At 35.7% G+C, this 26,238-nt stretch overlaps 2 protein-coding genes across 9 annotated transcripts; one reads left to right on the top strand and one right to left on the bottom strand.

Annotated features, from left to right (window-relative positions):
- Positions 1–1,326: 1,326 nt before the first annotated feature.
- LOC142627169 (G-type lectin S-receptor-like serine/threonine-protein kinase At4g27290) lies at positions 1,327–6,293 on the bottom strand. 3 transcript variants are annotated; one of them, XM_075800971.1, is made up of 8 exons: positions 6,089–6,293; positions 4,976–5,785; positions 4,722–4,835; positions 3,263–3,456; positions 2,780–2,990; positions 2,385–2,619; positions 2,132–2,279; positions 1,327–1,796 (listed from the first exon to the last, which is right to left on the bottom strand). In XM_075800971.1, exons 1-8 carry the CDS (start codon positions 6,258–6,260, stop codon positions 1,488–1,490), a joined length of 2,193 nt encoding a protein of 730 aa, XP_075657086.1. In that variant the 5' UTR covers positions 6,261–6,293; the 3' UTR covers positions 1,327–1,487. The 3 variants fall into 3 exon arrangements, with proteins under 3 accessions (XP_075657086.1, XP_075657085.1, XP_075657087.1); XM_075800970.1 differs by having other exon boundaries at positions 4,976–6,293; XM_075800972.1 differs by lacking the exons at positions 2,780–2,990; positions 3,263–3,456 and having other exon boundaries at positions 4,976–6,293.
- Positions 6,294–14,573: 8,280 nt separating this feature from the next.
- LOC142629792 (uncharacterized) lies at positions 14,574–21,687 on the top strand. Of its 6 annotated transcripts, none has more exons than XM_075803831.1 (11): positions 14,574–14,749; positions 14,825–14,921; positions 15,033–15,110; positions 15,363–15,509; positions 15,685–15,858; positions 16,946–17,063; positions 17,215–17,538; positions 18,516–18,655; positions 19,148–19,249; positions 19,397–19,470; positions 20,560–21,687. In XM_075803831.1, the coding sequence occupies exons 2-8, from the start codon at positions 14,868–14,870 to the stop codon at positions 18,551–18,553; spliced, it is 933 nt and encodes a 310-aa protein (XP_075659946.1). In that variant the 5' UTR covers positions 14,574–14,749; positions 14,825–14,867; the 3' UTR covers positions 18,554–18,655; positions 19,148–19,249; positions 19,397–19,470; positions 20,560–21,687. The 6 variants fall into 6 exon arrangements, with proteins under 6 accessions (XP_075659946.1, XP_075659945.1, XP_075659944.1 ...); XM_075803830.1 differs by having other exon boundaries at positions 19,351–19,470; XM_075803829.1 differs by having other exon boundaries at positions 18,516–18,663.
- Positions 21,688–26,238: the final 4,551 nt, after the last annotated feature.

The following is a 26,238-nucleotide window of genomic DNA, read 5'->3' as shown; positions in this document are numbered from 1 at the left end:
TAGAGAACTCAACTTCCATTCTTTTGTTATTGGTCGGCGATTTATTTCAATTTTTGTTTTTTCTCTAAATGTGGGTTTTCTTATCAGGTGTAATGCAGTTAATCTCTAATATTTCATCTCTGAGAGGTAAAAACCTTGTGGGCCCAAAATGATTGTGCTGGTACAAATCCCACAAGTCCAAAGTAGTCGAACCGAGCAACCCACATCAAAAGTCAATGGCCGAACCTCAAACATGGCCACAGGCACAGAGGCCAAAGTAGTGACCCGCTTAAGTCTTAACCTCTGTTTTTTTTTTAAACCTATCCTGGCTACCTTGAACCAGCCACTTTCACAAACACATTTCCACACACTCAAACTTAGGTTCTGAACACTAACATGAAATTTTTTTGTGATCAGTTTAAAAAATATGAGTTATTTATTTATTTATTGCTGTGACAGATCTTTTTTTAATTATAAAAAATTTGGTTTGCCCTTACAAACTAATATCAATCTTATCTGCTTGTCTCTGATAACATCCATTCAGATTCGTTTTTCATAAATCTAAAAGAAGTAACATTTAAATTTGTTTATTTTCTCTAGCCTTTTCTTTTAGTATCAATAAAAAACTTGATATTTCTTTATAGGAGCAAAGCCTTTTGCTGTCTCACTCTAATCATACTAATCGTGTGATAAAAATTTGTAAGCAGTAGCAATTGTAGCCAAATTAATTAAAGCTAATTCTGTCTTCCTTCTTGCTTTCAAGGCCTATTTATGGATGGTAGCCTGTTTCAATTAAGTACTTGGATATATTTTTCAATAACAAAACCACTCAAGGTGGATGGTAACAGCTTCTGTTTGTTCTTCTCTTCCAAGGTGTGGAGTAAAACTAATAGTTTAAATTCCTTCTATATATATATATATATATATATATATATATATATATATATCTCTTTTGGGAAAAACTTAGATACAATTTCTTAAATGCTACTATAAATAGTTTCTCAATTAAATTCAACCACATAATTGCATTGACCAATGACTTGGTTGAATTTATTCTCTTTAAAAAAGGATAACATTATTTGTCACAATAGTCAATATAACTATTTAAACCTTAATCATGATTTCCAAGTTTTTCAGGCTAAATTATTATTACTATTATATTTTATCCAAAACAGGGCATCTGCCTGGGCCTTGGCTTTTTTTGAGTGTAGGCTTTCAAAAGTGGCCCTAAGTCCCTCCTTGATATCAGTCCATGAATATCATTATGCAGTTATGCTAAAAACAGAAGAAGAAGAAGAAGAAGAAGAAGAAGAAGAGGTATATAATGAAAGCAGGAGAAACAGGAAGAAGAAGCTTTTAATGTAGCACTTGATAGACATCAACATGGCAATGAGCCAATCACTAATGGTAAATTTTGGTTTCTCAAGGTCAATAATATTGTTGTTCATTTAAAAAATACTTAGATAACAAGATGAACGACTGAGTAATGATCACCGAAATCTAAATTGTTACCGAGCTTTCAAAATCGAGACTGTCATGTCATTTACAGAACAAATTTCTGGCATTCTATTAGATGAACCCAAATTCTCCATACCTCTGACAAATGAAAACGCTGGTCTTTTTGGTAAAGGCAGAAGTGCAATTTCCTTGTTGAACATTGAGACCACATCAGGCATAGTAGGCCTATCAGCTGCACTTTCTTGGACACAAAGCAGTGCTATGTTTATGTAACTCAAAAGGACATTCGTAGGAGGAGTATCTCCAAGGATTGGATCCATCAACTCTAACGACCTATTGCTTTTCCACAAATTCCAAGCCTGAAGAAATTTTAGTACCAAAATTAAAAGTAAGTGCAATTCATTATGCTCTTAGCATAGTATACGTCACAAATAAGAAGAATTGCAAACTGAATTAAAGGAGCATTAGAAATGATCTTGGGTAAAATACCGAAAAGTAGCTACATAAGTTTAGAGGAAACTTAATTTGACATTGGTATATAACTTTTAAATCAACATTACTGACTCAGAATATAATCCTTTGAAAGGTCAAGAGATGGTATAATTCACACACACAGACACGGACTAAAATGGTCAAACGCCAACACATTTTCTAAGCTTTTGTTAACATAAAAGTAAGAGGGTCCATTACTCACATATCCAATAAGATTGATAGAGTCACTCTCATAGAAACCAGTATTCTTCTTGCCACTCAAGATCTCTAACAACAATACTCCAAAACTAAAGACATCAGATTTGACTGAGAAGAGGCCTTCCATGGCATATTCCGGGGACATATAGCCACTGTATTCCATTGTTAAACAAACTAGTTAGTAGCTTCATTGTGAACACTTTGTATTTATTACTAATATTTGCTATAGAGCATACATACTAATAGATTATACTTACTAAGTCCCCACTATTCGATTGGTTGCTTGTGACCCATTCCCACAAAAAATTCTTGCCAATCCAAAATCTGATATTTTAGGATTCATGTCTTTATCTAGCAAGATGTTGCTGGCCTTCAAATCTCTATGAATGATTTGTAACCTGGAATACTGATGGAGGTAAAGAAGCCCTTGAACAATCCCTTCGATGATGTGAGTTCGGGTTGCCCAATCTTTTATCCCATGTCTAATTGGATCTGTCTCAATACCACATACAAATAGTCAGATAGAAGATAGGAAAGAATTGGCGGGCATTATGTGTATGATACCCTGGTTACAACCAGATTTTGAACTATGAACAAGCATAATGTAAGCAGATAACTCTGAAAGTAATTAAGATTGTGTAAAACTACATACCAAAAAGGAAATAATCTAAGCTTTTATTGGGCAAATATTCATAGATCAAAATCTTTTCATCTCGTTCAATGCAGCAGCCAAGCAGTTTCACAAGATTGTTGTGTTGGAGTTTGGCTATAAGCGTTGCCTCATTTTTTAGCTCTTGCCATCCTTGTCCAGATTTTCTCGAAAGTCTTTTTACTGCTACTAATTGTCCATTCAGCAAGGATCCCTGAAAATAATTCTTTTAACTTAGTTTTTGATTAAACCTTGGGAAGAATCCACATCAAACAATTATTATAGGTTGGATCCTAGTGTTGGAGGTATTAGGCTTACAATATAATTAGGCCTCGCCCATGTATACCTAATACCTCTAACACCTGGCATCAGTTTCATGCAAGTATTAGGACTTCAACATTTGTGTTAAAGGTTAGATTGTGGAATATTATATATTACTTCAGAATTTCTCTTCTAAGATAAATGTGGTTAGTTATTGAAACTTACTTTGTAAACAGGTCCAAAACCCCCCTCTCCAAGCTTATTTGAGGCACTGAAGTAATTAGTAGCAGTAGATACACTAGAAAAACTAAAGAGTGGAAGCTCCATTTCGTTATTTCTACCTTTCCCAGTCCTCTTCTTATTGATTAGTCCTCGTTGTGTAGCTCTGTTGCTGAAATCAAACGATATCAAGTCCTCCCCTGCTTGATCAAGAAGATAGTCCCAATTAGTCCAACCTGTGTGGTCCTGTTTCTCAAATCAAATTGTTACAAGTCCTCCCTAACTTGATCATGAAGATGGTGGTCCTGTTTCTCAAATCAAATTATAACGAGTGCTCCCCTACTTGATCATTAAGATGGTTCCTCTATTCTAATCCTAAAATGATTCATAAAAGCCGTCATGGCTTAACTAATAACTGGGATCTGTCACATGGTTGCAGAGGAATATATGCATCTAATTTCAAAAGCATTTAATAGTTTTGTTGACATTCTTAAAGCGTTCTTATGCAGGCAGCGGGAAGTCAATCTTAGTTTTATATTATTTTTAATTATTTTATAAGTTTTAGGGGCAATTTGGATTGCAAGCTTTTTATAGAACTAAAGGGATTTTCTCATGAAAGCTCACGAGATGAAAAGATGGGGTTTCTCTCTAAAAGCATTGGGTTTGTTCCTCTCTAACCTCACTAAAAATCGTGCATAAGTGGGTGTTACATGTAGGGTTAAAATTCTATTCATAATAGGATTCAGATTTCGTTTCTACGATTCTTACTCAAGCGAGCATTAGGGTGGTCAATTAGCAGGCTTTAATGAGCTGCTTGAGCCCGCATGTATTTACTTGCTTGAGTGAGCCTCTTTAGTCAGCAATACTTTGAACAGCCACAAGTACATTAATTTATCAAGAGATTTACCAACACTCATATTTGCTTGTTATGCTTTAAATTTATCTTTTAGATTGGAATTAGACTCCATTGTGTATGCGTCATTGCGTTTATGGTAGTTTCCTTCCAATGTTTTACTTCTCATGCAATTAGTTAATTGTAGTCTTGAGTTTATTTTCTTCACAACTATGAATACTTCGAAGTAGAATAGAGCATACTGACTTAGTCTTGAAAATACTTGTTTTAAGTTCTTCACTTAATCCTAGTTATCGTATTAAAAATTACTTAGCCCTCGAGGATAGAATGTAACGTAGCCTCGAAGTGCAAAATTTTCATCAAATAAACACACTTGCTGCAAGTACTACAAGTGATTCAATTTTGCACAAAATCCTGGTCTAGTAACACAGTTTGAATTGCGTAATTCTTTCAAAAAACTGGTCTAGTGAAAGTGACTCTCCCAAAAAGAAAAAAAAAAATTTAAATGACCATACATCACAGCTTTTCTTGTTCAACTATCATATTAGCTACTCTATACATTTATAGAAGTTATATCAAAGAACCTTGGTAAAATGACTTGCGTAATATTACCTCTGAAGTTTGACCTTTTCCAAATGCAGTAAGGAATCATGAGCACCCCAAATACTATGGCAATGGCAACCACAACTATCACTACCACCTTCGTCTTTTGCTTGTTTTTCACCTCTTTTTTTTTTAATTTTTAATTTGCAATAGAAAAGAAAAAATATTTTAGTAATGCAATAAAACAGATGGGAAAAAATATTTTAGCTTTGATGGTACATCAAAATACGAATAAGAGAGCAATGAAGACTCTAGGCCCATACCTTGCTCTGAAGCAGACATTCGAATATATAAGTCCTGCCTGTAAGCTTCCACTTCCAGCTGTCTAATATCAGTTAGATCATTAAACCAGATGGCGCAGCCACTTCCTCCGTCTTTAATATCTGAGTTTGCATAAGCCGTACAGGAACAGTTGTTCAAACATTTGACTCTGCATTCTTCAAGATTCATACTTACGTTCAACCAAGAATAAGTGGTAGCTGGCATTTTGAGTCCAGCAAATTTAACAAACCTAATTTTATCTTTATCCTGGCAGCTCAATTGCGTACTTCGTATACATCCCCTAGACCTCTCTTCCGCGTCCCCTGTTGCTAGTGACACTGGCTTGAATCCTTCTAAACATTGACAGATAGGTGACTCACTAATGATACAATTTCCATACGCACCACATAAATTATAAACGTCACACTTGTCTTTCGGCCAATTGAAGAACATGCTCCATCCTTCTTTTTCTCCAACCCACACGTAGCCCATATACATTGATTGGTTCAAAACTGCTCTTATGATTACAGAATTATTAATCAATTCGTACGTGAAGTGTACCTCGTACTTGTTGGAGACAAACGAAAAGTTGTAAAGCGGGGTGCCCTGTGACTCATAAATACCACCGAAAGAATCGCCTTTCCATGGGCCGGACCGGAAGTACTTCTGGGAGCCTTTCATCATAACTAATTCAGGGTAATTATGAAGTTCAATCCCCCAACTCATTTCTCCAGGAGAGGGGTCATCTAGAGTCTTCCATCCAGTTAGACGCCTTTCCAGACCAGTCCTTAAGTCCCATCCAAGCTTCATCCCTGGCAGCCAAGTATCAGAAGGATAGTCAAAGCTTTGCCACAAATAATTGTCTTCATTCTCTTCTCTTAATACTAGATTTCCTGAATCTAAAAGCTGTACTATTGGATTCCTGGCCTGTTTTGTTGAATTTGCAGACCAATGAACAGCCTTATTCGAGCTGAGAAGAACAAGACTACCTATACTGTTTACCATAAACAGGCCAGACGAGTCTGGGATTGGGTCAACCCGGTTTGCTACCCAAACAACTGTTTTAACCGGGATATTGTTGTACCAAATTCCCAAGTAACGGTTATTGGAATTACCTGGACTGAAGAACCCCAGGGCAAAGCGTCCATTTTTAGAGACCAAGGTTGTGTTCTCACTGTCACTGAGGGATTGGGATTGGGATTGAGTAATGCTGTCAACAGCATCCGAGGATACAAAGGAGAAAACAAGCAAACTGGAACTCAAAAACACAGAAGCAAAGATGTCCATTGCTTTATTTCCTTAGAGCTCTTAGCCAACAAGTTAAAGTTAGACCCATTATAAGCATAGAAGGTCATGCATGGCCTCAACCAAGTGGTGGTTCTGTCTAGCATTGACTCAAGCAAGGTCATGCATTGACTCAGTCAGTTCAAAAATGACGGGCTTGTTAGAAAATTTTTCATTGACTTTTTTGTGAACAAGAATTTCCTGCACGGTTCCCTTTTGCAGATGTCGCATTTTTTTGTAGTTCGCCGTGGTCCCGACTATTTATGCACATGAATGTGAAAGGTCGACAAGGGAATGGAAAGGTTAGCACCAGGATTTGGAATTATGTCGTAGGATTAATTACATTTCTTGATTTCTTTAAAAAAAAAAAAAAAATTGACTTTGTTTATTTAATTATTTTACCAAGAGATTTATAGCTCAACTTACCTATTATTGTATTTTCAAGAGAGACATACATGATTGTAATACACCTCCCAACTATAGAATTATTAAAAAATTAACATTTTATTTTATTAAAATGGTTTAAAAAATGTGCGTTGTCACAGATTTAAATGGTAGCCAAATTTATTTCATTTTGATGGGAGCTAGGCTAGTAGAAACTTCGATTCAGTGTGCAAATTGATCCAGGCCAATAGACAGAGTACATTAATTGTGGAAAAAATCTTATATCCATCCTAGCTTCTCTATGATGGAATTTGTTCCAAGGCTCTCCAGAATATACTCTCTATCTAGTTTATCTCCTTATTAGTGTAGAATACTCTTCGCGTATTCCCTCCTAATTTAATTACCACTGAATTTTCCACCTATAATCTATATTTATATAATAAAAGTTGGGCTTAGAAGCAATGGTTCCGTCAAGTGATTTTATCAAATTGTAAATTTTTTTTTTTTAGATTTTTCAATAAATTCATTCATTTAAGATTTTAGATAAAAACAAAAAAAAATTTATATTTATCAACTTTTTTGGATATAGTAACAATAAGTGTTCTAATGAATTTTTTTTTTTTTTTTTTTTGGGGATAAACTTTTATCCTACATCATCTATTTCCTAATAATAAGGTAACAAATTTAAAAGTATTATTTTTTCTTCTCAATTTTTTTTTTCTTTTGGAATAAATAACAAAAAAATTGCTAATAATGATTTAACTTTAACGTAAACTAAAAAAAAAAATCTAATAACATTAACTATTTTTTTGGGATAAAGTAAAAAAAAAACTAATATCTAATTAACATAAACTTCTTAATTACGTAAACTCCTTTTACTTTCTGTTCATATCAAGTTATCAACTTCTTCACAACTTTTTACTCAAAAAAAAAAAAAAAAAAACTTCTTCACAACTTAAAATTATCTAATATAAAAGTGGGGATATATATACGGTTTGGTATATTTTTCCCTTTTCCTACCATACGATTTCTCGATGTATTCTTTCCTTCTCATACTTACCTTACCTATGAAACTTGCATGTATGTATTTGCCTTCTTCTTTTTGTTTTTTCATAAAATTCCCTTCTTCTTCTTTTTATCAAATTCAAAATGTTTTGTGTGCGGGTTGCCTTTTGTTTAAGTTATTTTTGTTAACTTTGATCTAATTTATATGCTTATTATGCTCTTCAAAATCAATTTGTATCTTCCATGAAAACTAACATATTAATTTTAACAAAAATCTTATTCACTTTTTGAAACATCTGTTTTTCAATATGTGTAGATCCCATAGGTAGCCATGAGACCAAGATTTAAGCACCCAAAACCATGATAAGGAACATTACTCCACAAAGAATGGAGATAGAAAATTGATTAAATATAAAAAGGGTGATGTAAAAAATAATGGATATTTAAGGTGATGTGAAATCTCCATGACTTCGTTGCCCTCCCCCCCCCCCTGCTGTCAAAGTTAATTCAATTTTCATGTGAGTATCTTTACTTTTAACTCCAATTCCAGATTTTTTCTTAAATGTTTAGAAATTAATATTGTTTGTAATTATTGAATTCAAAGTTTCTTTGTGTCTATATATTTGTGTGTGTTATTGTGAATTTTGCTTTCAATTTTTTTTTTTAATTTTATAAATTTGGGTAGTTTTAATTTGTAAATTCAGGATGATTGCTTGGGGTTAAAGTAAAAATATTAGGTCAATTTTAATCATAATTAATGTAATAGTAGGGTGTTCGATGTTGATATTAATTTTAAACTTTGAGATGCAAGCGCTTCATTATAATTAAATATAAATGTTATTATGCCGGTATGCTATAATTATTATTATTTGTTGTTCCGCACCCTACTTCACCTCAATTGTTATTTGAATAAGTAAAAGTTATGTCTTAGTCTGACCGGGTATAGCATTTCTCTTCAATCATTAATTAGTGTTTCTCAATAAAATTATTTATGTTATAAGTTTATGACCAAAACTATGCAAAGCTCGGCCGTTTACTACTAAAAGCTTTTAGAAATTTAAAACTTGCCATAATCTTTAAAATATTTTTACTAAATATGTTATTAAATTTAATTATATTATCTAATGAGGAATGAAGTACTCCAGATCGTCCACGGTCATCCACACCAGCAGCCGTCCAGAAGAAAGCATCAAGACGGGAGCTAACGCCATAGCCGTCCATGGACGAAGTTAAGGCCACATCTTCCGTCCTGAAGGCGACCACTCGTCCTGACTAGACTCGTTCACACGAGAACCCCTGGACGAGGACGTACACGGGAATTATTAAAGTACACTTTACCATTCTGCAATTTACGCATAACTTCCGATGAACGTTGTATGAAAAAATGCAACTATCAGGTGGTTATGGGAGTTATTCAAGAACCTCGGACCTCCTGATATCCAGGAGAGGTTACAATCCCAATAACTTCTCCTAGGACACTATATAAACACATGTTCAGACCAATGAAAGGTACGTTGAACTTTTCCCAAGAAATTGGAACTCCAAAGAAATAGAGGGAAAACTGACTTTACCATCGGAGGGTTCTTGGCCGGCGATCCCGGTCACCTTTGATTGTTTTCCTTTGTTTTTCAGGCCATTAGAGAGCGAGTGGTCCTTTTAAATCCGGAGCATCCAACCTACTGATTTTCCTTGCACTATCATTATCAATATATATTTTAAAAAATTTATATATAATTCTTTTCTTAAGCCATGCATTGCACAGACATAATATTAGTATATCTAAAAGTTGAAATGTAGCATTTATTGTTGCTACACTCTAGTTTAGCCAATCAGTGTTTACATCTTTTTTTTTTCTTTCTAATTTTCCTATAATTGTTTTTAACATTTATTTTTTCTAATATTCAAAAAGTTTATATATTAAGTCATATTTAAGGTAAATTAGATATATATATATATATACACACACACACACTTTATATCTAATGCCTTACAATTAATTAAAGTGGAAAATTATAGCATTAATTTGATTTTCAGTTAACCAATTTTTCCTTGTGAATGTTGAAATTATTTTAAATTCTAAGATTAAGTGAAGCTATAATAGTTTTTTTTTTTTTTTTTTTGGATAAATTAGGTTTTTTAGCATGTCTTTTAAATGTTGGTTAAAAAAATATTCATCTAGATATGAAGAAATTAATAAAATGGGAAAAAAAATCACTAACACATGTTACAATTGTGCCAGTAAAAATAAGTTTTTCAAAATTAAATTTGATAAAATTAAATTTAATATTAATTATATTACAAAAAAGATTAAGTGGTAACCATATTACCGACAAAAAAAATTATTATAGTTTTGTATTTCAAAAAGTAAGAAAAGAGATTGTAAATGAAAAAAAAACCTACATCTAAAGTTAAATGAATATGATTTAAATCATTTTTAAAGATAAAAAAGGTCTCTCTTACAACTGTAGCCAAGCCCTAAAATACTGCTTTGGTTTTACTTTTGTTTCGGTCTTTCTCTTCCACTTCCATGTCATTACAATGGCTTGACCCAACTTCAAACCTGTGATTGATATATTTGGGCCCGCGAGGGAAGGCCAAAATGGCCCAATACCACATTTCTACAAAATTTTTAGCCAAAAAACACTATTTCAAAAATAAATGGGGATCTACCACCTTTTCCAGTACTTGAATTCACCAAACTCAAGTACCAGATTTTCTAGTTCTACCGTGGCAATCCAACATGGCATTTTGGATTTAAAAAATGCCACTTTGTACTCGAGTTTACTGGACTCGAGTACTGTATACTGTGGTACCCGAGTCTAGTAAACTCGGGTATCAATCTGTGAATTTAAAAATTCCACTTGGTACTCTAGTTTCTTGGACTCGAGTACCATTTCCATCAATCCCGACCCTTACCCACACTTACACTCTCTGAAAACCCACCCACACTTAGCTTACTCCCTTTCTCAGTCTCCCTCTCACTCTAACTCTCCCACGCTCTCAATCTCCCTCTCAGTCTCGCTCTCGCTCTCATTCTCAGTCTCCCTCTCCCTCTCGCTCTCCCTCTCAGTCCCGGTCTCACTCTGTTCTCTTCCTCTTGCTCACAGTCTCTACTCTCACTTTCGGTCTGCATCTTCACAAGGTATGTCTCCTTATCTAAATATTTGTTTGAGCATTGGGTATTTGTGGGTATTTGTGGGTATATGTGGGTATTTGTGGTGTAATTTTTGAATGTTTTTTTTTTAAAATGAACATTTTCATGTGTTATTAGAGCAATTAGTCATTGTAGGACACAGACATAGCTACCAAATGGAAACAATTTATAAAAGTGTGTTTGGATTATAAGGAAATTTCTTTTACCACTGCATTTTATTTTGTTTTTCTCTTCTATCATTTGGGTTTGCACTGACCACTTAGTGAAAGTTGTTTTAGTTTGGTATATGGCTAACTTTGTTGCTTGGAAATGCCTTTACATAATGAAATTATATTATTTTGGGTGGATTATTACATTTGGGTTTTAGATTTTTTGGAAATTTTTGCTGTTGCTTGGATCATCAAACATCCATGATTCATTAGACTATAGTACAAACTAGAAAGACCAAGCTATTTCATTAGGAAACATATGATCGTGACTTTTGTGGGATAACAGTTCACAAAGCACATACTCTGTGAAATTTGTTGCCCTGAACACTTTTGTTGAGCAAATGCATGCATTTTTACCCAAAAACAATGTATGTTCCCTGTAATTTGTTGATGTGGGAACGATGCATTGTTTTCCTCTTTTGAGACAAGTTTACATTGTCAAATCTATCATTGACAAGTTTACTTTTATAAAAAAAACTCACAATGTTATTTTGAAAAAGGTTTTGCCAAATCTGAAAGGGCTATTTCCAATGTAGAATATGATTTAGATCTAGGATGACCTTAATGTAATAGCTGAGCCTAAATTTTTTTGGGGGTTGATGTTGTTGAATAATGAGTAGGATGCTTAGACTACTTAACATTCTAAAGTGTAATTCGTTTTTTCTTATGATATGAGTGAAGGCTACATTAGATATATATATTATTGTCATTTTCAGTTAAATATGTTTATAATTAAAAATAAATAAATAAGAAGAAGAAGAAGAAGAAACTTTATGCTTTGCATTTGACCTAATGGGCCAGTAGTCACTTAATGGGCCTTTAATCACTTTTAATTTATGCCAGATATGGACCCACATCAAGCGGGACCCTCTATACAGACTGTCTTGACGAGGCAGGATGTGCATTTTTCAAGTTTGCTTTGGGATGCTCCTTTGGAAGGCGAGGTATGCACTTGTCCAAAATCGTAGTCAATATAAGTTTGAAGCGTAATTATTACATGCTTAGTGAATGTTATTATAAATACTAAGCTACTCTGTTTGCAGGAAGTGTCCAGTCTACTAACTTGTTGTCACCGAGAGAAAGGTCTGTTTGAAGGTGAGTTAGATCCACGGTTTGCCGGTTATATCAAAGATGCGGGGTTAAATGGGCTACTTCGGGTCCCATATATGGACCTTGACCATGCACTGATCATGGCCTTAGTGGAGAGGTGGCGGCCAGAGACGCACTCATTCCACTTGCCATACGGTGAGATGACCATCACGCTACAAGACATAGAGGTCATAATGGGGGTACCTATACATGGCTTGCCGGTGGTGGGATTTACCCATATGGAGCGTTGGCGTGACTTATGCATTGATTTGCTAGGTACCCCCCGTCCACCGGAAAGACCAGTCGGTATGAAAAAGAACACTGCAATGTTGGAAGGGCCGAGGATAAAAGCCAAATGGCTCGAGGAGCAGTTTATCAACCCTCTTCCTATTGACACCATTGAGGTGCGTGTGCAGCAATGTGCTCGATTTTACATACTCCAAATGTTGGGTAGTATGTTGTTTATGGACAAGTCTAGCGAATGGCTCTCAATTATGTATCTACAATTTTTCAATCCAATTAGCAACGGAAAAAATTATAGTTGGGGTAGTGTAGCACTAAGTTGGCTATATAGACACCTCTGTAAGGCATCAGAGAAGCCAGCTAAGCAAATTGGCGGTGCACTGCTGTTAGTGCAGTTGTGGGCGTGGTTGAGGTTTTCACACATATGTCATGTGATAAGGCATCCACACCAGGCACTGGCCCCAAGTCCACTTGCTATCATGTATGTAAGATCTTAGCTAGTTACCGTTTTACATTTCCGCATTAACTTTTTCGCATGGGAATTATGTAAGTAACTAATATGAAGGTTATGTCTGTGTTGTTTGCTAAATGGAAAGGGGCTAAGATAACAACTGAACATCCAATGCACGTCCTACGCACCTATCGTGTGTCGCTTCCTTCGCTACGGCCAAATCAGGTATCGACCTTTACAAGTGGGAACCGCTTTGGCATATAGTTGTTGTACTTACAATTCGCTTTGAAATGAATAAACCTAATACCTTTTAAAGTTAAACATTGTTGCCATGTATTGTTCACATTCGTTACACATTTTTTCTAATTATATTGTTAATACGGTTGTTTGCATCTGTTGGATCATTGTAGATTATCTGGGAGCCATATAGAGATTATTTGGGTTCCCTGCCTGCATATTGTACGGTAGGCCAAGACATATGGAGGTCCATCGTGCTGCTTATACATTTTTGGGTGGTTGAAGGCCATCATCCCGAACGTGTTCTCCAACAGTTTGGAATGAAGCAGAACGTACCGGTCAATGTCGATACTTCAATTGAACTCCATAAGATAACACTCTAGGGCAAGCAAGAAAAAAACTGGGCTGCAGAACATGCCACGCATATTGCTAGATGGGCTGTGCACACCACAATTGCCAAAGCACCGCCCTTTCATGGGGTAATGAGCTACAATGATGAGTATATGGTGTGGTATCCTCCCATCACTGTTCGGCATATTACAAAAGAGACCTCGTACTGGGACACTTTGGTAAGTTTACAACGACTGTTATGTTATAAATGTACAACCTTCAAACTTTGGTAAGTTTCTAACACTACTCTTGTATACTTGTGACAGGTTGAATCACAGTTGAGGATTATGGCGAAATGCGAACCAAGGTTCGAGATCTACACCGAATGTATTAATGCCTTGCAATCTGTTGAAGAGATCGGTCAGTTGACCTTGGACGATGCACGCATTACGGGCTACACAAGTGAATCGGCTGTAGGGTGTGGTCGGCAAGCAGGTGGACGTCAAGGGCATGGACGTCGTCAATCTAATCAGCGTCATACATCTAGTTGGCGTCCCACAACTGGTCGTCGTCACACATCTGGGGGGTGTCACACACCCGTGCATGACCACACCATGGACGAGGCAAGTCAGACAGCAGATGAGATGTGTTTCGACACTAGTTATGACATGGGCTCATGGCACATGATGATACGGGTCCATCCTATACGTTTGCCCATGTGGAGACATGTCGGTCCCCATCCATGGTTCGTGATGATACCTACCCACCCACATCCTCTACATCTCTATTGCCCACCACCTGTACATCTCCCCCACCGACTACCGGCATTGCCCCCGTAAATGTACATGGTAGAGATGAGATGAGATGCATGCCCACCGCTAGGCTACCCACCCCTAACACCATTCCAGACAGAGATACCCCCCCCCCCACCAGAGGCTTCACACATTAAGGATCGGCCGCGAAGGCCGCAACGGACACGGACACATCTTCCTAACTATGAGACTGGACATGGTACTATATATCGATCTAATACCGATTACATATACATCTCTTTACGGTGAAATGATTTGATTATTAGTATTTACTTGTGTTCTTTTCAGGCAAGGTGAGACTAGTCAAGGAACCAGTGAGGGGAAGAAAACGGGGATGATTTTCGATAGTCAATTCGCAAAGGCTTTTAACTAGAAGGTATGCTTTTGTGCAGGGTGTGTAATGGGCATTGATTAAAATAAAGTGCATGATCTATGCCGTATTGTTATCATTATATGCCTTTTCTTGTGCTACAGTGACAATAGTATAATAAATTTGGATCACACTACGAGAGAATCACATAAGAGAAGAACTAAACAAAGCAGCACCCCGTACAATGGTCGTGCTACATCTGCTCAAGGTTTGTATCTTGTTTTGAGCTATCTCTAGAATATTTTCCCACTCATGTTGCAACTTGTCCTTTATTTGTTTCAAGGTTGTTATTACAAACCTCGAAGCTGACTCAATAATAAATCTTGATGCAAAGAGATGGCAGAAATGCTCAAACAGATGATGCATCTGCTTTTTACAAGGTAACTGTGGATTTCTTCATCTCTTTCTTTGAAGGCTAAAATTATAGTTCTGTTCTTACTCTGCAACTCCTTTTGGCCTCTTATTGTTTCCACCTTTCTGGTGGGACCAAGGCTTATGCTTTTGTGACCCTCAGAACCAAGGAGTTGGCTTCTAGGGCCATTGAGGAGTTAAATAATTCTGAATTAAAGGTAATTTAAGTGCACTTCTTGTTGATGATTTTCTCCTTTCAATAGTCCCATCCATGGCTTATTAAATCAGAATTTTGCTGTGCGTGCGCCACTAATTTGTAAATGAACCATCATGCATTCAATTTTTTAATGATATTTTATTTTTGTGTGTTTGAGGTTGATTTTGGAGAATTTCTGTATAGCTGTCGGCGTGTCTTACTTTCAACTTCTCATAGGATCAACTTTTCTGCTAACACCCTCTTTCTTTGCCAGGGAAAAAAGGTAAAGTGTTCAGCATCTCAAGCAAAGCATCGGTTTTTCATTGGTAATGTTCCCAGAAATTGGGGTGAGGCAGATATGAAGAAGGCTGTAACAGAGATTGGGCCTGGAGTCATTTCTGTGGAACTGTTGACAATACTTGTAATTTTCTATCAATTTTTTTTTTTTTTTTAAGGGTCATCATTGCTTATATTCCTTATTCTAAATTTAATGCTTACTTTCATAGAAAAATCTGTAATTGAAAACTATTGCCACTATTCTTCATTTTTGACTCAATCTATTATTGGTATTCATTGCATCTTATTGACCTATACAGGACCCACATAATTCCAGCAGATACCGTGGATTTGCTTTCATTGAGTATCATAACAATGCATGTGCAGAATACTCAAAGCAGAAAATGTCGAACCCACAATTTAAGCTTGACAAAAATGCCCCAACTGTGAGCTGGGTTGACCCTAAAAATGCAGAATCCTCTGCTGCTTCTCAGGTCTTCTATGTTATACCTTCCTTTGGCTATTTTCTCAATAAAATGATACGTAAGATGGTGTTTCATTTGATTAAGTATCTACTTGAGGTTTTCCTTTCTTCCTATTTCTTGCTCCATTGGATACCTTGTACAATACTACAATCAGAATTCCACAAAGTTGTGATCCAGTGGCTTTCTGAAGCTTTATGTGTGTGTGTGTGTGTGTTTGTTGTAAGCTAGTAGAGATTGCGATATGGAAATGTTTTGGAATCTTTAGTGTGAGAGTAAAGATTTCAAAAATGTAAAATGGATTTTTATACAACCAAACATAAAATGTGTAATATCATTAGCTCGGTTTTTCGTTTTGTTTTTGAGAGAATGATTATCATGTGGTCAATCCTGACTCGTGTATTGAGGATCTCTTGTTGACCCCAAAAATTTTGGGATTGAGGCTTGATTGTTGTTGTTGTTTTTGTTGTTATGAGTGTGCCACTAGGGTAGTTGTTTTCTGAATCTGATTGAATGGTTGACTGCTCTCTGTCGCATTGAGTTAGATATTGTGACCACTCTTCACTCTTGGTTAGAACCAGAGTATTCCCTCGTTGAAGCGCATAGCTCATATAGGATGAATGCTAGTTGTTTGTGTACACACACACACACGTGTACATCCTATGCATATGTAACACATGTATATCTATAGATAAGCATGTAGTATGTACTTACATATATCTGACTATACGACTCTTTATGTATGTGTATGTGGATACTTATGCGTGCAAATGTACTTGTATCACAACACATTGCACAACACATTGCATTCTTCAATAACTTTCTTTTATATGCTCAGCTCCACCATTAAAATTGATTGACTTACTGGGATTGGATCAACGAATTATGGATGATTCAATGGTGAGTGGCTGTAAGTGGTCTTCTCTTTTGTTTCGAATTTAGTAGAAGGTATTTTTTTTTGGGTCCTTGCTAATTCTTGTTGGAGTAGATTGAACATGGTATAGTTGTTTTTAATAATGCTTCTGATGAATATTCAATTTTTAAGGTTCCCTTGGAACTTCATTTAAATAATTATTTCTTTTCTACTTATTTTATTCAGATCAGCGAATATGTTGAACACAATGATGCTATTTTGCTAGTTGTAATTCCTGCAACTCAGGCGCCAGAACTTTCATTGTCTCGAGCCCTTAAAATAGTGAAGGAATTTGATGCAGAAAGTGGGTTTTTATATTGTTAACCTTGCATTTTCTAATTTCTTTAAAAAACATTCTTCATTTATTTCAAGTTTGTTCTCTTTTGCACATCCTTTTTTGATGATATTTTATTAGTTTTTATTTTTATCCCCTTTTATTTCTGGGTTGACTGTAGGCACTAGAACGGTTGGCATTATTAGTAAAATTGATCAAGCAGCTTCAGAACCAAAAGCACTTGCAGCTGTTCAGGCTCCCCTACTGAATCAGGGACCACCGAAGACATCTGATATCCCTTGGGTTGCTTTAATTGGTCAATCTGTTTCTATAGCTTCAGCACAGTCTGGTGCTGGTTCTGAGAATTCTTTAGAAACTGCTTGGCGAGCTGAGAGTGAAAGTTTAAAATCTATTTTGACTGGAGCTCCTCAAAGCAAGCTGGGTAGAGTAGCTTTGGTGGAGGCCCTTGCTGGCCGGATTCTTAACTGCCAAATCTTCTTTCTGGGTAAGTTTTTCCCCTTCATCTGCTCTTGATCTTCTGTCCATGAAGTTAAAGTTCAGTTAAGATAGAAGTTTGTCATAACTGTTCTCTGTTCTTTTTTTTCATTGCTGCATACAATTTTGTAGCTAAGTTTATTTTTGTTTTTGATACTTTTCCTTTTCTGGAAATGAATAGATTATTTTGAATAACTGTTAATAATTTCTAGATTGGGGCGAGGATTGTTCAGTACTTTAGTTTATTATAGTTGTGCTGCTTTTGCTAAAATCTGTTACATTGATAAAGTATGTCTACTTTGTTTTTGTTTCCTTTTGCTTTTGTTTCTCCGGGAAGACTGTCTTGGAAGAATAGTGGTGAGAATTTTATGGATGATCTTTGTGATAAATAACATTCTATTAATGTTATCCAGCATGTACAGACTAGTACCGTTGTGCATATATTGTTACAATATGCAGACGACCAGATTGAAGTTGGGTTTCAATTATGATTTGTAGATAGTTTTCTATTTTCATTAGCTCATATGTTACTAAATGCTAGCTAAACTAGGATTTATTACTTATTTATTTATCATCATCGTTTACAAGGGGCAAGCTAGCCTAGTTGAGAGGTGAGTTATCAAATTTGAAGTTCTTTCCTGCTTCTCAGAGTCTTTTCTCAGATACTTCCTAGATATTTGGGTCAGCAAGCTAAATGACAAAGCACATGGAATTATTTCTTTTTCTATGTACCCTTAAACCTTTTATGAGACAGGTCTGTTATGAAGAGCTAATTTTTGTTCTGTAGTTGCATAGTTACACTGCCACTTTCTCTTTTTAAAGTTTGGTGGATCTGGATCATTCTGATTCTAAAACCAATCTAGTTAAAAAGCTTATGAATGGGTGTACTTACGATTGGTTTTTATTGTCTATAGTTTTTATTTGTAACTGGAGTTTTGGAACCTTCATCACTTTATTGATACTTTCATCCTTTTGACAATACTGCAGTCTTCAGGGGAAGTCTCAATTTGTTCAGGATGAATTAGTTAGACTTGGTGAACAAATGGTTAATAGTGCTGAAGGTACAAGAGCTATAGCCTTGCAACTGTGCCGTGAATTTGAGGACAAATTTCTCCTACATATCACAGGCGGTGAGGTCAGTAGTTTCTTTCAATTATAGCTCTTTATAATCTTATGTCAGTAATGCAAAATATTTGCCAAATGACACATAAGGAAGAATGTACATATCTCCAACTGGTTATCATGCCAAAGGCCTAGTATATGTGTCTAAAATTGGGAAAAATGCATCCTCCTTGTTAGATATTTTTACAGCCTAATAAGAGTGTTTGCTCAAATATCAAACTGCTGTTCAAGTTAACGTATGGTTACCATTTGACTTCCTTTAGGCCTAACAGTAATCCTGGCATTGCATTATTTTAATTGGTACAAATCTGTTATCCTGATTTCTACTGTGCATAGGGATGGTTCTTTGATCTGTTGTTTTTCTGCCACTTCTTTGTACGTCATGATCTTGAAATTTTGATGTTCAATTTTACAAATACACTGCCGCTGATGTGTACTGTTGCAAGAATGGTGTCCTACCACAAATACTTAGTTCTTTTCACAAATTTTCTTTGCAGGGTAGTGGGTGGAAAGTTGTTGCTAGATTTAAGGGAAATTTTCCTAACAGGAATAAGCAGCTCCCCTTGGACAGGCATTTCGACATAAACAATGTCAAAAGGGTAGAGTCTCTTTTTCTTATTTCATTCTCCTTTTGTTCTGTTTTTGACTTGTAATGTTTTCAGGTGCTTTGCTTTTGATATGGCACTTTCAATTTTATTAGATTGTCCTAGAAGCAGATGGTTATCAACCTTATCTTATATCTGCAGAGAAAGGTTTGAGGTCGTTAATAAAAGGCGTCCTAGAACCGGCAAAGGAACCATCTCGTTTATGTGTCGATGAGGTACTCTGATGTACTTTGGGGTTTATTCTTGTTTCTACTCTATCCCTATCTGTATTCTTCCTGTATACTTGGGTGACTCTTTTTTATGATATGGGCAATATTTACATTACTTATAAAAAAAAAAATAGGTTTGTTAATGTTTGCAAATGTTAGGCTTATGTTTGTGGTCTTTCATTTTTTTTAGGCATGTAACTCAGTCTTTGGTTCAAAGGAAGCTCTATTTGGTAGTGATTTTTAATTAAAATTTAACAGGAAATACAAAGGCTTGCAGATTTGTATAATTGTCTATATTCACTAAGAGCATGTGATTATGGCATGTGTACATGTTATTAAATTATTATTTAGTATAACAAGAAGGGCCTACCTTGAATTTATATTAATGTGTTTATTTCATTAAATGGCCTATGGCTTTTTTATTTTTATTTTTATTTTTATTACTTGGGTGCAATTCAAACCAAAAGAAAAATACACTAAAAACATACAAATTTGGGACCCACCATCTGGTTGCATTGGGGTCTTCTTTGATTCCGTTTTGTCACACCCTAACTCCTCACTTGCTTTGTAGGATATCATGTCTCTTGTACTTCTCTCCTTGCTAGACAAGTTATATGTCAGCTTTATGGTTTTTATTGTATTATTTGGTCATTTTTTCTATCTTGAATATATGTAATTACTTTTTTTTTTTTGATAAGTAAATATAATGGAATTACTTTGGAAGACAATTATATGGGATAAGGGTATGAAGAGATGAGGGAAAGGAATTTGAACAGATCACAAAATAATAACTAAGACATCAATTGGATTTGCTTTTAGTTTATATTTATCAACTGTTGAGTAAATGGATGCTTCCCTTTTTTGTTTTTCTTTTTTCTCCCTGCACTCATATTCCTCCCTTCTTGACCACAAGAAGTACTTTAAATGATCATTCTCTGCAATTGACTATATAGGTTAGATTATAGAGAAGCTAATAATATTTCTCTTAAGTAGGTGGATGTCTTATATACAAAAGTACTTTTTATGAACTCAACTTGTTCACTTTTTTTCTTTTAAGATTTTATCTGAACTGATAGCTCTCTCCTATTGCTATAGGGTCATCTGTTTTTGGTCAGAAGCCTTTTGGAGGCTTTGGGTCCACTACTACTCAAACAAGTCCCTTTGGAAGCACAAATCAACAATCACAGCCAGCATTTGGAAGTAGTATGTTTGGTTCCACCACACCTTTTGGTGCGACAAGTCAATCTGCATTTGGTGCAAGTAGTACTCCAGCTTTTGGGTCAACCAGCACTCCTGCATTTGGTGCTGCAAGCACCCCAGCCTTCGGTGCTACAAGCGCTCTAGCCTTTGGTTCAGCAACAACTCCTGCATTTGGCAGCACAGGGACTGCATTTGGCGTGTCAAATGCTCCTGTATTTGGATCTGGCGGAGCATTTGGAGCTTCAAGCAGCCCTATATTTGGTTCCTCAAGCACACCTGCATTCGGTGCCTTGAGCACTCCTGCATTTGGTGCCTCAAGCGCTCCTGCATTTGGTGCTTCAACTACTCCAGCTTTTGGTGCCACAACGTCTGCATTTGGTGCTGCAAGCACTCCTGCTTTTGGGGCTTCTACTTCCCTGTCCTTTAGCTTTGGGTCCACTCCAGTTTTTGGTCAATCAAGTTGTTGATAAACCTGCTCCTGTCCGTATATCATCCTTATTGACTTCTCGACACCTGTCACAAAGGCGGATTAGGTTGCCTGCGAGGAAATAGCATACTAAGAATGATGGGCCAAAGGAGAGAATGATGCTTCTGTTAAACTTAATCTTTGTTTTAAAACGATTATAACCTAGCTATGCAGTGTGTTATGTTAATTGGTACTTTTTGTATATAGGTTCCATTCTTTAGTGATGATGAAGAAACACACCAAAGGCAGATGCTCTTTTCATTCCTAGGGAAAATCCAAGATCACTGGTCAATCGTCCCATAAAGCAGTGGCCTATGAGAGCTAGTGTTGAGAGAGCATCTCCATTGAAGGAATCCACTTCTGTGCATGACAATGGTTACTTGTTAATAGCATTTAAACTCTTTATTCTGCTTTATGCTTGTCCCATAGTGTTAATCCTCATCCTTGGCCCCTTTCTGACATTCAAGATCTAATTGTAACTTCAAATATAATGACCACAGATCGGAGGTAATTAATCACATTACATAAAGTGCAGTGCATACGAGGTTTTTTGTTTTTGGGGTTTTTTTTTTCATTTTTTTTTTGGTACAGTGCGTACAAGCTTGTTAGAACCAGAGCATAGTGCTAAAGTTTGTAAGATATAATTTAAAGTGGTACCAGTTGAGTTGCCTTGAAAGAGTTACCAATTCGTTTTAATAAGTGATCTCTGTGATACATATATTTATTGAAAATGACATCCGTTTATTCATACTTCTATAAACTCGAGAGTACCAAAAAACAAAAACAAAAAAAACCTCTATAAACTCGAGACTTGCATTAAAAAAAAAAAAAAAAAACCTCGCGAGACTCTAGATGATTTGTAAGTAAATTCACTCGAGCCTTACTCGAGTTCACTGGACTCGGGTACTGGTAACACAGTACTCGAGTCTTATAAACTCGAGTACTAATTTGTATGATTGTACACATTTTATTATTATACCCGAGCCATACTCAAGCGTACTGGACTCGGGTACTTCTAACACAGTACTCGAGTTCTTGAAACTCGAGTACCAAGTTCCATACTTATTACATACACCTACTTCCTGGCGGCAACCACTACAACTAATATAATGAACGCAAAATGAATGGTACTTGATTTCAAGGAACTCGAGTTCCTCTTCAGAAGACGTACCCCATCAGCTTTCAGCTATTTTTAGTAATCTTTGTCACTCATTTTTAGTTCCAACTCCATGTGGCGAGTCAAAACGCTATGTTGACGCAGAAGCTACTGGTAGTTGGGTCATCACCTGCAAGTCTTTGAATCTTTTATTTATGTCTACATTATATAGTGGATGATTTGCCATTTCCATGTAAAGCATATTTAGTATTATAATTTGTAACATCAAGCTCCCATGGTCTCAGGGAAGGCATATTTAAATCGCTCTTTTAACATGTTTGTGATGTCAACATAATGTCTGTTGAATGGAAGGAGAGCTTTCTTCTGCTTTGTAACCCCCCCCCCCCCCTCTTTTTGTTCTCACGATTCTTCCTTTGCATGATAACAGAATCAAGATTTTTCCTCTATTTCTTATGAGCAATGTTATCGATAATACAAATTTTACTATATCGACTTACAAATTGATGAGTAGCCAATCACAAAAATTATTAAAATACTCATTTATTATATTGTTGAAGTGGGCACCAATTACATTCCTTGTCATGTTAGTTTATAAACATTTTGCAGTAAAATTATTATTCCTCCTCTCTTGTGTTGTGGATCTTGATTTTGATTCTGATGTGGCTGCACAGCTTTACTTTGCATGACATGTTTGGTGACACAACTTTGTCTTCTGAAGCCATAGATCAACTCAAAGTTCACCCTGCTAGTAAGGCTCCCTTATCTGATATCTGCTTCATTGAAGGCAATGGCTCCTCCCTAAAATCCCTGTTCTTTCCGAATGTATAGATTTACCTGAACTTGTTTGTTTATGAGCTTTGGGTTCCCCATGAAGTCGTGCCTTTTGTGGCAGTAGTGCTGGAAAAGCAGGATGTAACTGTTTGTCTTCTTTCACCACAGAATAACCTTCACCTCCCCTCCAACCACCCAGCACCTTATTCACCTTTTTCTGCATGATCCCAAAGACTCCAAGATTGTGAAAAAACAATCAGCAGTGCCTACAAATAATAACAAACAAACCTTTCTGAATATTAATTATTTGACAATAAGATCCTTTCGCTAGAACCACATATCTTGTTTCTAATTTTGTTGCACTTTTTTGCGTATTATCAAGGGGCAAGGATTGCCTCCATTTTCTACATTTTACAGTTGGACATCCCATTGTGACATGACATGGTATTGAGAGGAAAGTGAAACTATAATCATTAGATGAAAAGGTGAAGTGGAATGATTTGGCTACAGATGTGTTACTAATCAGTTTATAATTTTCATTATTTGTTGCTCTGTCACGTTCAGATTTTATCTCCCTGTTTCTTTCAAACCTTAATGCTCTTTACAGCATGAAATATTTGTTTTTCTAAATGCAGTGATTATATGTTGGTGAAAATGTATATTTATTCAACCTGCATTTATTTATGATTACAACATGCTGAAAATTTGACTTGTCCTGTTCTTTTTAATATTATGATTCCCTTCTAAATAAATGGTCTTTTTTCCCCCTAAGGAATCAAATGAAAATCTGGAGGATGCTAGCAACGAACTGATTCTCACTAATGACGATATGGTTCGGTTCCAAATAGGGGAAGTCTTTGCCCATGTGTCAAAGGATGAAGTGGAGGCCAAGATAGAACAGATGAAAGAGGTGACTAGCAAGAACTTGGAAAAACTGGAGGAAGAGAAAGATTCTGTAGTTGCACAGATGGCCGAATTGAAAAAGATTTTGTATGGGAAGTTCAATGACTCCATCAATCTAGAGGAGGATTGATATGGATAAGTTGTAATTTTCCTATAGTTTGGTTGCTTGTTCATGTTGGTGACATGATTCCCCTTGTTGCTATGTAATTAGAGAAAATGACTTGCTGAAAATTCTATTACCCCGGTTGTCATCACCATTGTCTTTAGATAGTTCAATTAATTAGTGAATTTATTAGTCTTTTTGTCATGTAAAATGACTTGGTTTCTTATGCTTAAATTTTAAACGTATTTTGTTTCATGAAAGTATTTTATTAGTAGTTTTTATTTTCGATTTATGTATTAATTATTTTGATTTAGTTTATTTATTTATTTAAATCCTCTGCGGGAGGATGCCTTACATAAAAAAGATAGACAATCAACTTTTTATGTAACTTTGAAATTGTTTATTGCAAATCTGCAATTGTTAAAATGGTGGTCTCTGCAATATAAGCCATCTTTAGTTATGGAGGAAAACCTTGTGCATTGTTTCGTGGGTCTTGTGACTCTTGTCCATCGAGCAGATTCAACCCATTCGCATGAAGTTCTGACTTCATTCACCAAAATCAACTTATAAACAAAAAAAAAATGTTCACTAAAAAATCAAATGGATTTTAAGAGTGTGTAATAAGTGAGAACTTCATGCAAATGGACGTAAAGATTTTAAGTGCATGATTACACTGCAGAAATTGGGGCAACACAATACTCGAGTTTCATGGACTCGGGTACTGTGTTAGAAGCACCCGAGTCCATGAAACTCGAGTATAAATTGGCATTTGGCCCGAATTTGTTAAGTGCATGCAGATTGATACTCGAGTGTCATGGACTCGGGTACTTCTAACACAGTACCCGAGTCCATGAAACTCGAGTATTGTGTTGCCCCAATTTCTGCAGTGTAACCCAGATTGATACCCGAGTTTACTAGACTCGGGTACCATAGTATACAGTACTCGAGTCCAGTAAACTCGAGTACAAAGTGGCATTTTTTAAATCCGAAATGTCATGCTGGCATGCCACAGTGGAACTAGAAAATCTAGTACTCGAGTTTGGTGAGCTCGAGTACTGGAAAAGGTGATAGATCCCCATTTATTTCCAAAACAGTGTTTTTTGGCTAAAAATTTTGTAGAAAGGTGGTATTGGGTCATTTTGGCCCGCGAGGGAAAAAAAAGATTAACAAAGTAACAACGCCATAGCCCCATAACCATTTCACAAGTAGAGTACAATGTTAACTGAATTGAAGAACAGATTTTGATCCACACACAAAGTCACGGTTCTGACTGCTAAGCAGTCCATGAGGCTACACTACTCTTGATAGTCAGTAGCTCTATTTAAAAAATGGTTAAAAATACTCTTAATTTAATTAGATAGTTCTTATTTTTTTAAAAATAAAAAATCAAGTTATAATCGTTCGTAACTCAACAAAATTAAATTAAAAAAAAAAACTAGTAGTTAAAATGAATGTTTCTCTACAATTGAAATGTACAGATTTTCTAGAAACTTTCTATGAATAAATAATGAATAATATACATCAATATTATATATTTACTAATAAAATAAAAGTTATATCCCAAAAATATTCGTTGCGCGCAGTGAATGTCTTTTACAACTAATGGAGAAGATTCTCATGAGACAACTCTCACAACATGAGACATCAATGCATGTTTTGAGAGAAATATCTTGAGGATCATTTTCTTCTTCTCATTGTGTAATATTATGCAAAATTGAAATGAATGTTTTTCTACAATTGGAATGAATGACATAGATAAGAAATCCGGAAAAGGAGAAGAGAATTATGAAGGCATCACATTTTAATGCATGGTTGAAGGTTAGTGTATTGTATCACCCTTTTGAATTAATGTTGTTTAAAAATTATCAATTACTCTATTTTTTTTATCTTAATTTTCCCTTTTTTTTATACATTGCTGGGTTATGAAACTCTGGGTTTAATTTTTCTTCTCTTGTCTATTCTATTGACATGTGTTACAACATTTCATCTAGATCAAATTGTTTTTTGTAGGATGGAAAAACCTCTCATTGGAGGGACCATTTGGGTTTGTTTTATGTTTTACTTGAGGATTGCCTGTATATACAGTATATATTGAGCTTAGAATCTTCACCTCAGCAAGTGGTTTTCAAAATAAGTAACAATTATACGAAGTTTTGAGTCATGACTTTAAGGGTTCACCAGGATTACAGGCTATATGGATTATAATTATGTAAT

This window comes from Castanea sativa, chromosome 3 (assembly GCF_040712315.1).
Source record: "Castanea sativa cultivar Marrone di Chiusa Pesio chromosome 3, ASM4071231v1".
NCBI lineage: Eukaryota > Viridiplantae > Streptophyta > Magnoliopsida > Fagales > Fagaceae > Castanea > Castanea sativa.
The sequence above is the reverse complement of the archived record's forward strand: the minus strand, read 5'-3'. Positions and strand labels throughout refer to the sequence as shown.